At 42.5% G+C, this 12,739-nt stretch overlaps 1 protein-coding gene across 1 annotated transcript in view; it reads right to left on the bottom strand.

Moving 5' to 3' along the window:
• The window catches only part of LOC126456543 (inter-alpha-trypsin inhibitor heavy chain H4-like), a 195,857-nt gene extending 190,677 nt beyond the window's left edge, over positions 1-5,180 (bottom strand). Inside the window, exon 1 of the mRNA XM_050092291.1 lies at positions 4,752-5,180. Within this exon, the coding sequence (XP_049948248.1) occupies positions 4,752-5,180 (429 nt within the window). The remainder of the gene's footprint in view (positions 1-4,751) is intronic.
• Between the last annotated feature and the right edge of the window lie 7,559 nt (positions 5,181-12,739).

Raw genomic sequence — 12,739 nt, 5'->3', positions numbered from 1 at the left:
GACCACATGGCTGCCTCTGTGGCATGTTTCCAAGCAATGTTGACGCACAACAACAGCATGAATGGGACTTTCTTTTCGTCGGTTGTGACAATGGATGAGACGTGGATGCCATTTTTCAATCCAGAAACAAAGCGCCAGTCAGCTCAATGGAAGCACACAGATTCACCGCCACCAAAAAAATGTCGGGTAACCGCCAGTGCCGAAAAAATGATGGTGTCCATGTTCTGGGACAGCGAGGGTGTAATCCGTACCCATTGCGTTCCAAAGGGCACTACGGTAACAGGTGCATCCTACGAAAATGTTTTGAAGAACAAATTCCTTCCTGCACTGCAATAAAAACATCCGGGAAGGGCTGCGCGTGTGCTGTTTCACCAAGACAACGCACCCACACATCGAGCTAACGTTACGCAACAGTTTCTTCGTGATAACTTTGAAGTGATTCCTCATGCTCCCTACTCACCTGACCTGGCTCCTAGTGACTTTTGGCTTTTTCCAACAATGAAAGACACTCTCCGTGGCCGCACATTCACCAGCCATGCTGCTATTGCCTCAGCGATTTTCCAGTGGCCAAAACAGACTCCTAAAGAAGCCTTCGCCGCTGCCATGGAATCATGGCGTCAGCGTTGTGAAAAATGTGTACGTCTGCAGGGCGATTACGTCGAGAAATAACGCCAGTTTCATCGATTTCGGGTGAGTAGTTAATTAGAAAAAAAATCGGCGGCCTTAGAACTTGAATGCACCTCGTAGTGCGTTACCAGCATATTTCAGAAACTGCCTTCCACTCCTCTTTGTCTGGTTTTACTTAACCTTGTGTATATTGATTTTTATCTAATAGGTAATCACTTGCCAACATGGAAGTGAAAGCTTCATGTTTAAGGAAACTACTCGAACAGTTGTAGACTGTAAAGAGCCTTTATCACATTCGTACGGCTCATTATTTGTAACTGTGTTTAAAGCAATATTTGAGAATTAGGGAATTGTTTTGTAAAAATTTCATAGACATGGCCTCTGACAGATGATTCGCGTCTTTTCAAAATACATGAATCTTGCCATTCGCCGGTTTCGTGTTCGTATTCACTTAGTGAGTCCTGGTAGTTTCCTGTGACTACTGAAGACCAGTTCGTTAAGGTCACCGCGCAGCTCGCCTTGAACCTACGCACGTGATTAGCGTCTGTTGGTTTGGCACACCGACCATTGAGTGTGGTATTAGGGTGTTACCCACAATGGTGTAGGCAACTGGCAGGCTAGTTCTCTCATCTATGCCTCATACACGTAGCCTACTGCTAGTTAATATACAGCTTTTTCCCCTTAACTGACGATTTTGGCGGCAGAGCGCACAAGACCCCAGCATTAAAGCCACTACGAATCCGTTAATTGACGATCACTTGCCGTAAGTTTTGCCACAGTGGGGTTAACTCAGAAGAAAAGGAAGATACGAATGAAACAAAAGTGGCTCTAAGAAAATAGAGATACTTGAAGCTTCCGAGGTGCGAAAAGGAGTTACACAAGGAGACGATCTTTAGCCTATTTTGTTCAGTTGTGTCCTTGAGGAGGAGATCTGAGAAAGGAAAGAATAATTCGAAAAGTCCTCAGTAAATGACCATGTGCGACTGGACTGTAAACATAAGAATCTTACAATTCAGTGTTTAGTTTTTGTCGTCAGTCTTCCAATAAAGTCCGGAAACAGAGTAATGGTAACAATAAAAAAAAGATCATTTTTAGCAGAATCGTAGGAAAGAAAACTTGTCTTCAAATATTCAATATCTTTCACAAAAACAGAATATATGACAAATATAAAATATGCTCCGAAGTATATAAACAATAAATACGGAAAAGTTTCAGCAGTCAATTAATTTAAATAGTAACGCAGAAGAACAGCCGTGATGGTAAGATTAATAAACTCACGGTAAGGGCGATGGATAGGCCTTCCAGTTCAGTAAACATCTGTACAATGTGACATCTCTTCTCAAGAGAAGTTACAGAACTATATTGTAGAATCAAAATCAGAATATATATGCAGTCGTATATGTCTGGGTTTGACTAAGACGGGAGGAATACAAAACGTGGAAATGAAAGAGGTAAATCCAAAAAAAACCTATTTGGACCAGTAAACAACAGTGAATATGGGAAGAAGTAATGAAAATCTGTAGAAACAAACTTAACAAAATGCAATTATGAGAAAACGTCTTATGGTCATCTGGTTCGTAGGGATGGAAACAGAATACGTGAGACAGTTTTTGAATATGTCAACTGGAAAAAGAAGTTCCTTGGTGCAAGTGGTTGTAAGAAATCACAAGTGATCTGAAAGAGATGAAGAACGTGAAATTCTTAACAGAGATACCTTTCGAAAGAAGGTTTTAGAGTCCAATGAAAAATAAAAACAGAAAACAGGAGAAATGTGGTAAGAAGTTGTAAACAATGGCACTCTGACAGAATGAAATGTCATTTGAGAAACTGGATGTTAGAAATATTTGTGTGGTCCATAGAAGGCCCCAATCGACAAAAAAGAAGGCGACTCCATTTATGACAGTGACTATCACTATGTCTATGAATGTACAGATGACCCCATTTATGGCAGCGCTAACAGTACTGGAATGTACAGATTATTCCACACGTCACGTGACATCTATTTAGGTTTACGGCCAGCTACTGATCGCTGCTCCAGTAGCCAATGTTTTTCACGGCCTTGTGATGTTTATCAACAGCGTGCTGTCCCTCTGCAGTTAATGCCACGATCTGCGAACAATTCGAAGCCGTCCGGCTCGTTCGTAAAACCTGTTTTACACGAGAGACTTCCTGGTCAAAGTCTTATACTCGTTGAAGTACGCGTAATCAGCTGCCAGCCATGTCGCGAGTCCTAAAATATTGAGTATGCTGCATACTGCGCATGCACAGGTACAAGGGGCCGTTAGCTTTGTCTGCAAACGTCGGAAGTTAACTTGTACTCACTGGGCTCTCTGGTATTATAGCACTGGATTTCGTGCTTTTTTGTTTCCGTAACAGTGGAAAGGTTGCACAAGGACTTGGTATTTTCCCTACTAGCGTTCAGCCACATGAGAACACAAAATTAGCTGCGTTTTACAATGCCTGGACAATTTCAACTATCAGGCATGTGGAGGGTGTACAATACGACCTTTGTCAGGAATACCGACTACTGATTTAACTTTTGTCATTGATCTATTATATTTGCTTGTTCCTACATTTCGATTTATTCATAAAACAAGTGGTTCCTCTTAATTTCAGTTTCACTATTCAGGTGCCAAACGGTACAACATGCGCAATTTTGCCTCTGATTTGTACACGAAAACGACAGTTCGTGACAAGCGAGAAACAGTGCAGGAGTCTTCCGTGTTTCCCGGGAAGTCCCGCATTATAGCAATACCTTTTTAATCCTCCCGTACTCTTAGTACCCCCTGTTTCTCCCGCATATTTCGTCAGAAATCACTCCTGTAAATATTAACTCCACGAAGTACTATCGATAGTACAAGTTTCATGACCGACACATCACGAAAAGTTTTCGTATAATAATCGACATTATTGTCGACATACAGTGTTTTCTGCTTTTGCTTCTATGGAAAGAAACCGCGGAGCGATGGACGAATGACACGGCCTACACATCTAGAGGAGTCGTGAGAGGGGGAATGTTAATGTTTACTCGTTTCTCGATATGAACAACAGACGGAAGTAATAAGGACTCGCACAACAGTATCATAAAGACGTTCATGTTTAAACACGCTCGTTACGTTGTTTCTCAGCTGACTCAAACTACACAACGTTTCATAATGCTTCGAAAGAGGTTTTTTTTTTTCCTTCATGACAAATAGATCGACTGATCAGAGAAGCAGCAGCAGCTTAGAACTTATTAAATGAGAGTTTATGTTTAAAATTAATTTTGAAGATAATAGCAAAGAGTTTTTTAATTCTGCAGCTTCTCTAAGTAAGTACTTGTAGGGGGCACAGTTGTTAAATTTTATTGTGATTGTATTCGTTTGTTATTGTTTTGTTTGGATTAGATTAGATTTATTTTTCATTCCATACACCCAAAAATGAGGGAACTCTTATAGGTATGGAAGACCTCGAAAGACATAACACAGTCTAACAAACATATTTAGAGCGCTTGAGCGTAATACTCATTTCTGAATTTATGCCACAAATGAGTCTTATTACAAGCTTTTACACTCTTGAAAACTTCGTCTCAGTTTGTGGAGTGACCTAAAAATATGGCACCGTACCATATAACAGAGTAAATGTAAGCAAAACTGTCAATTTCCTTAAATATTTTTGTCTCCTAAGTTAACCATTCCTAGAAAATACCACGTAGTTGTTCAGCTGAAGTATACTGCGAGCAGATATCTCTTAAACCTCCCTAAAATCGTGATCAGATGGTAGTCATCTCTCTTAATACCATTTGGGCGCCCCCTCCCGCCGGAGGTTCGAGTCCTCCCTCGGGCATGGGTGTGTGTGTGTTGTTCTTAGCATAGGTTAGTTTAAGTTACTTTAAGTCGTGTGTAAGTCTAGGGACCGATGACCTAAGCAGTTTGGTCCCTTAGGAATTCACACACATTTGAACAACGTTTGGGCGCCCTAGTGAAGTGCCGAGAGCGCTATAGAAGAGCCATTTGGCACAAGTAGTCGATTGAGAAAGTCGATCGTGTAATTCAGGCTTAAGATAAAACTGAGACGACGTCGCAGACAAGATGACTGTTACAATGCCGCGAAGGAGGGCGGAATTGCAGCGTAGTGGTACTCACGACTTCCGTCGTCTCCGGAAGCGGGGGTGGCGTCGGGCCATCGGTAGCGGCGACGGCGACGAGGGTGGCGGGCGGCGGGGGCGTCGTGGTGGTGGAGGCGGTGGTGGCGGGCGGCGTCGTGGTCGACTCCTGGTCGGCGGCGGTCGAGGCCGCGAGCGCGACCAGCACGATCGAGAACAGCTGTGGCGCGCGACTGAGCATGACGGCGAGTGGTGGGCGCGCTGCCGCTGGCCAGCTTATATAGGCGAGGTCCTCTCTCCCTCCCGCCCCTCTACCCTCTCCCTCGCGCTCGCGAACGCCACCGCGGGAATCTTCCGAGAAAGCTCTGTTTACACGGCCGGACGTCACCTGTGCCCCGTGTCCGGATTTACGATCTCTGGCGGCAGCTTTGAAGTCGGCGCGGTCCTCCGCCTGTAATGGGTAACACATCGGCCCGAGGAGTGTTCCTCCCTCTTTTATTTTTTCTGGTGATGTGATGTCAAATAATTCACGGTGCGAGGTTCTCGGCAAATTTTTGCAACTGAAAGAGCGATTTCTGGATCGTACCTCGTTTTCTGTTTAGAGTGCATTGCTCGTCTTCGCCAGTTCTTTCGAATATGTGTGGACCGACACAGTCTAGTCACGTTGCTATGACTATCTGCTAGATGAATATGTACTGCGTGTACCGCGTACATAGGCAGGACCGGTTTGTTTGTCCAGGGGACGCTCAGACGTTCCTTCTGCCAGTGGCTCGGAGCTTCCATACCGTCACTCCAAGTCCCCCTCTTCATTAAATGAAACAACAAGTTCACTGTTACCAGTCACCGTTTTATTTATTTCCACGACGCGTTTCGAAGGTTTAAACCTCCACCATCGGGTGGATATTCATTAGTAAGTATTACATTTGTGTGTGTGTTGTGTTACAATTTTTGGAGGAACGTGTGGCACTGCCTAGTGGAGAAACAAGACACTATTTCAGAATACGGTTTAGGATTACTTTTGACAAAAAATTAAACTGATATCTAATGGTAAACAGTAAGTAAGTAAACGAGAGTACTTTCAGTGGTCACAGGTTCCTTTTGCTGTCGTAACACATCACACGTATACTGCCACATTTGTAAACAAATATGGCGTCTGGAATCAGCTGGGTGCAAGGTTCGTATAGCAGAAGACATGATCGCAAAGTGCAAAGAATATACATTGTAACAACATTATTGCAGAATAATTGTTTTAAGCATTTGGCGGTGTTTGTTTTGAGGTGTCAAATATAGGTGTGTGTACTTCAGGTGGTATATAAATCTAATTCTGACAAGTTAAAACAGCTAAACATTCGTACTCGTTTATACAATCAGGTGAAATGTTAAAATAGCTTAAACTTCATACTTGTTGATAATAATTAGGTGAAATGTTACAGACTTTAATTACAATGATCATATTGGCTACAACAGTAAAATCATACATACATTACACTCTTTGATTGGAATTAATAAACAGATGTGAGGTGAGGGGCTGGAGGCAGAAGGAGAGGTAGAGAGAGGGAAAAAAGTGTGTGTGTGTGTGTGTGTGTGTGTGTGTGTGTGTGTGAGAGAGAGAGAGAGAGAGAGAGAGAGAGAGAAGAGTGATTATATGAGAGCAAACATTTACATGACAAGGGGTCTTAAGATTGCATGTTGCATATATTAGCTGCCTAAAGGTTGGGGTAATACATTGGTCAGTGCTATAAAATATGCAGATAGATATACATTTGTGCCAGTAGTTGATGTACATACAGTTTCAAGCTGACAAGGGGTACAAGCTGTTGGTATGATGAATTATCTGTGAATGAGGTCAATCTCTTGTACTCTTTGCAGCTGTCAATATTTATGATAAATGTTATGTGTGTGTGTGTGTGTGTGTGTGTGTGTGTGTGTGTGTGTGTGCATTTTTAAGAGTGTAGGCAGTTGTTGAAAATGGAGATGATACTATTGTAAATATTGTCATTTTTGTCATTTAAGATGGACTCTGGTTGTTTCATTTGATGTTTGTGTATTTGGAGTGTTTCAAGGATGTCTGGTTTTCTGCCTTTTGGTTGGATGTGTAGGATGCTAATACTTGTGTTGTTAACATAGTGTTTTGTTTCATGCAGGTGGGTAGCTATTGCTGATGTGTGATAATTTTTGTTTTTTAGTGCTGCCATGTGTTCCTTGAACCTAATCTCAAATGATCTGCCTGTCTGGCCTATGTAGAAGCAGTCACAGTCCATTCAATTTTGTCAACACCTGTGTGATGAAGTGGGTTTCGTGTGCCGATGTTGTGGGGTAACTTCTGTCCAATCCTGTTGTCAGTTGTAAAGGATATGCTTATGCCTTTTCGTTTGAAGACATTGGCAATCTGGTATGAAATGTTACCCAGAAAGGGGATTGTATGGAAGATCTTTTTGTTTTTTGTGTTGTGATTCCTTTGCCATTATTGAGTGTTTTAGAGTGTCCACTATGGAGCTGTTATAACCATTTTCAATAGCTGTTTGTGTTATTATTTCAATTTCTTGGTCACATTTATCTTCTGAGAGTGGTAGTTTGGATAGCTCTATTAATCATGTTCCGGAATGCTGCCATTTTGTGTGCTGCGGGGTGGCAAGAGGAGTTGTGAATTGTGGTATGTGTTGTGGTAGGCTTTCGATAAATTTCAAACTGATGTCTGTTATTCTTTATTCTAATGGTAAGGTCTAGGAAATTTGTACTGTCATCTTTTTGGTGTTCAACTGTGAATTTTATGTTTTCATGGGATTTGTTGAGAAACTGATTCAACTCGCTGATGTCATCTTGCCCTCTTCAGCAGATACTGGCCCTTCATCTTCGGGTGCCAAAGCACATAATCATCCCCAGTACGCTCCTGTGTCCCGACGAGACGTATTTTCCATCATCAGAGATGTATGTAGTAATGGTATGACCGTCCTTTATCTTTTCGGAAATCGACATCAGAAAGTTATCGATTTCTGGACGTTTTTGCTAACACAAAAACTCATAATGAGACGACACGATAAATACCAGTCCATTTCTGCTAACTATTTAGGGAACCTTTTTTCCAACCCACCCTGGAGCTAGTCCCCAGTGAGCGGGGTTGACAGGTGAAGCTACAATCTCATGGCCACCAAAGGCTCGGCATGTCTCCAACCGATGTCTTCAACACGAGCGGTTGCCGATTCGTTTCCGCACACTAGGAGCACCTATGATTTTTTTCCTGCTTTCTATGCCGATGCAGCCATACGTCACGAACTGCTAAGGTAGCTTACCTGTGAACGCCTGGAAAAATAATAAACATTTTCATAAAGTTTACATGGCTCTACCGAGCGGTTCTAGGCGCTACAGTCTGGAACCGCGCTACCGCTACGCTCGTAGGTTCGAATCCTGCCTCGGGCATGGATTTGTGTGATATCCTTAGGTTAGTTAGGTTTAAGTTCTAAGTTCTAGGCGACTGATGACCACAGCTGTTAAGTCCCATAGTGCTCTGAGCCATTTGAACCATTTGAACACGGCTCTAACCAAAAAAGACGAAATCTTAGTAGGATGAAAACTGTAGATGTAGAACAACAGGGATATTTCTTCCTGAACCATTTGATATATGAAACTTCCTGGCAGATTAAAACTGTGTGCCCGACCGAGACTCGAACTCGGGACCTTTGCCTTTCGCGGGCAAGTGCTCTACCATCTGAGCTACCGAAGCACGACTCACGCCCGGTCCTCACAGCTTTACTTCTGCCAGTATCTCGTCTCCTACCTTCCAAACTTTACAGAAGCTCTCCTGCAAACCTTGCAGAACTAGCACCCCTGAAAGAAAGGATACTGCGGAGACATGGCTTAGCCACAGCCTGGGGGATGTTTCCAGAATGAGATTTTCACTCTGCAGCGGAGTGTGCGCTGATATGAAACTTCCTGGCAGATTAAAACTGTGTGCCCGACCGAGACTCGAACTCGGGACCTTTGCCTTTCGCAGGCAAGTGCTCTACCAACTCACGCCCCGTCCTCACAGCTTTGCTTCTGCCAGTATCTCGTCTCCTACCTTCCAAACTTTCCAAAGCTCTCCTGCGAACCTTGCAGAACTAGCACTCCTGAAAGAAAGGATACTGCGGAGACATGGCTTAGCCACAGCCTGGGGGATGTTTCCAGAATGAGATTTTCACTCTGCAGCGGAGTGTGCGCTGATATGAAACTTCCTGGCAGATTAAAACTGTGTGCCCGACCGAGACTCGAACTCGGGACCTTTGCCTTTCGCAGGCAAGTGCTCTACCAACTCACGCCCCGTCCTCACAGCTTTGCTTCTGCCAGTATCTCGTCTCCTACCTTCCAAACTTTCCAAAGCTCTCCTGCGAACCTTGCAGAACTAGCACTCCTGAAAGAAAGGATACTGCGGAGACATGGCTTAGCCACAGCCTGGGGGATGTTTCCAGAATGAGATTTTCACTCTGCAGCGGAGAGCCCACCTTGGAGCTAGCTGTAATCTCCCCAGTGAACGGGGTTGACAGGTAAAGCTACAATCTCACGACCACCAAATGCTCGGCGACTGCTTTCCGAAGGCATGTCTCCAACCGACGTCTTCAACACGGGCAGTTGCCGGTTCGCTTTCTCACACTAGGATCATCTTTGATTTTTTTTCTGCTTTCTATGTTAAAGAAATGAGGTGACTGGTTGGTTGATTTGGGGAGGGGGGGGAGGCTAGGGGGAAGGGACTAAACAGAGAGGTCATCGGTCCCATCTGATTAGGGAAGGATGGGGAAGAGAGTCAGCTGTGCCCTTTCGAAGGAACCATCCCGGCATTTGCCTGAAGCGATTAAAGGAAATCACGGAAAACCTAAATCAGCATGGCCGGACGCGTGTTTGAACCATCGTCCTGCCGAGTGCGAGTCCAGTGTGCTAACACTGCTCCACCTCACTCGGTAAATAAAGGACTTTTCTATTATTCTTTTTACACTGTATAACTGAAAAAGACCCAGACAAAATTGTTTCCTTCGTCACCTGCATTCTGTAATTTCTAGTCAATGGATAAACTTTAGTTTTAGAGTAAGTGCTGTCTCATGAAAGAACTATGATTATGTTCATGTAGATAAATATGTTTTGTTAACAGCATTCCTAACAGAGGAACTGCATTCTGAAATGCTGGGAAACCGTTCTTGTAAAATTAAAAAAAAAATTGAAAAGGCGGCCGCTCGCGAAAAGCGGGAAATCCAGGTTCGAGCCCCGGTCTGGCACAAAACTTTTATCCTCGTCATTTCCTTATACAGCTGATGGTTGCGTGTATTCGCAACTGCGAATACGTTTCAGGTATTAAGGCAATTTGCTCTTGTATCAGTTTCAAAAAAATTGATTTCTTTTTTTCAAATGGCTCTGCGCACAATGGGACTTAACATCTGAGGTCATCAGCCCCCTAGAGCTTAGAACTACTTAAACCTAACTAACGTAAGAACATCACACACATCCTTGCCCGAGGCAGGATTCGAACCCGCGACCGTAGCGGTCGCGCGGTTCCAGACTGTAGCACCTAGAACTGCTTGACCACACCGGCCTGCTTCTTGTTTTCATCTTAAATCGATATTTAAGGTTTGTTTGGACAAAATTGTGGTTAAAAGAACTGAATTGGTCATCAGGAAGCTGTTTAAAAATCAACTTAAAGATCTCTCGGTGTACGTCCACATTCATGTTCCTGCTGCTTTCACCTGTGGTCATCAGACCCGGGAAACATGTAGTACACAACTGTTTTTCAAGTTGACAGCTGTGTTACAGGATACGCTTCGCAATGCTATTCTGTTTCCGTCGTATATCTTTGGTTCTAGAGCGTTGTTTTCCTCATAAACTTTTATGTAGTTTGAGTTGTTGCTCTTTTGTCATTCTCTATTTTATTAGGCCTGTAATTTGTTTTAACGAGAGGTGTGAAGTTCTAGAGTTGCTAGAATTGTATTCTGGGTTTAATGTGAGAGTGGCCAAAGTAAAAAGTGGGTCCTTGGTGCAACTAAAGACGCTAGAATCACAAGAAAAAAAAGAAAAAGGAGAGAGAAGATGAGGAACATGTAAACCAAGAAGATTACGCAACTGGATTGTATTAGAAACAACAGAACTGTGTCGGAGATCAAATATAGCTTTGAACTGAATTCACCGAGAAATAAATTTTCTGATATGTTTATTTTATGCTCAAAAAATATTTGAATTAGAGGTTTGAAATTGTTTGGGATGTTTCGGGGTAATATTTGGCACGAAGTAGACTGCAAACACTAACGCATAATCAACAGGAAGGAAAATAAATATTTATTAATTATAAAAAGTAAGTAAGCAAGACAGACCGTCAGTGCATAGATTTTAATTATGGACCGGTGTATAAAAATGAAATTTACTGATCTTCAAAAAAAAAAAAAATTGTAATAAAGTCAGCGTGAGAACTAATGTGATTATATATCAAATGCAGAATGAGATTTTCACTCTGCAGCGGAGGTGATAAATATCTCGCGTAGTGGAAGTCCTAGAGCGAGGAAAGTCTGCATGGACATAACTATACTCCGTAAGGAAAAGTTTGTTATACAATAGCGCTGGTTCAATGTGGGCCAGGGCGATCGGCGGTTGACATGAGTTAGGTGAGAGTTCAACGACCAAAAGTCCACTGATACTGTTGACGCTGTGATTGCGTAACTTCAAGATCGTACATACTTAAGGAGCTGTATCGCACGCGTGGTCACTGACCAGGGCGAGATCCCCTCTTCGCTTGTGGAGTATGACGTGACCTTGAATATTTATTTATTCACAGTATTTACACGTCAAGTTCCGTAGGACCAAATTGAGGAGCAAATCTCCAAGGTCATGGAAAGTGTCAGTGCATGAAATTACAAAATAAAAGTAATAACAGATAAAAATAAAATGCTTATGTACCCTAAAAAAGTCAAGCTATAAGTTTAGGTAAGCAAAATCAACAATACAACAAGAATGAGCTTACCTTTTCAAGGAACTCCTCGACAGAATAGAAGGAGTGACCCAGGAGGAAACTCTTTAGTTTCGATTTGAAAGCGCGTGGATTACTGCTAAGATTTTTGAATTCTTGTGGGAGTTTATTGAAAATGGATGTAGCAGTATACTGCACACCTTTCTGCACAAGAATTAAGGCAGTCCGATCCAAATTCAGGTCTGATTTCTACCGAGTACTAACTGAGTGAAAGCTGCTTATTCTTGGAAATAAGCTAATGTTGTTAACAAGAAATGACAGTAGCGAATATATATACTAAGAGGTCAGTGTCAAAACACACAGACTCGTGAACAGGGATCGGCAAGAGGTTCGTGAACTATTACCACTTATTGCCAGAACCTCTCGTTTCTGAGCCAAAAATATCCTTTTAGAATGGGAAGAGTTACCCCAAAATATAATACCATACGGCATAAGCGAATGAAAATAAGCAGACTAATTTTCGTTTCGAATGATCACTTACTTCAGATACCACTTGAATAGTAATAATGGCAGCATTATGTCGTTGAACAGGATCCTGAACGTGGGCTTTCCATGAAAGTTTACTATCTATCTGAACAACCAAAAATCTGAACTGTTCAGTTTCACCAATCATATTCCCCTCCTGTGAAATTAAAACGTCAGGTTTTGTTGAATTGTGTGTCTGAAAGTGTAAAAACTAAGTTTTACTGTGATTTAGCGTTAGTTTATTTTCTACAAGCCACGAACTTACGTCACGAACTGCTCTATTTGAAACCGAGCCAATGTTGCACACAACATCCTTTACTACTAAGCTAGTATCATCAGGAAAGAGAAATATTTTAGAGTTACCCGTAATACCAGAGGGCATACCAGTACTGACAAAATAACGGAAGGGCTCTTGGATCCGACGCGCTATCATTGTAGAGTTAGGTAAAATTTGTGAGATGTGAGTTATGTGGGATGCCATGTAAATGTTAATAAACTGCACCTGTTTTAACATGTCCATTGCTAGCAATAACTGAACGCCCGACCTGATGTTCTGAAGAAGACGCCAGAAGCTAATCGCCGTG

This window comes from Schistocerca serialis, chromosome 2, assembly GCF_023864345.2.
Source record: "Schistocerca serialis cubense isolate TAMUIC-IGC-003099 chromosome 2, iqSchSeri2.2, whole genome shotgun sequence".
Classification (NCBI taxonomy): Eukaryota; Metazoa; Arthropoda; class Insecta; order Orthoptera; family Acrididae; genus Schistocerca; species Schistocerca serialis.
The sequence above is the reverse complement of the archived record's forward strand: the minus strand, read 5'-3'. Positions and strand labels throughout refer to the sequence as shown.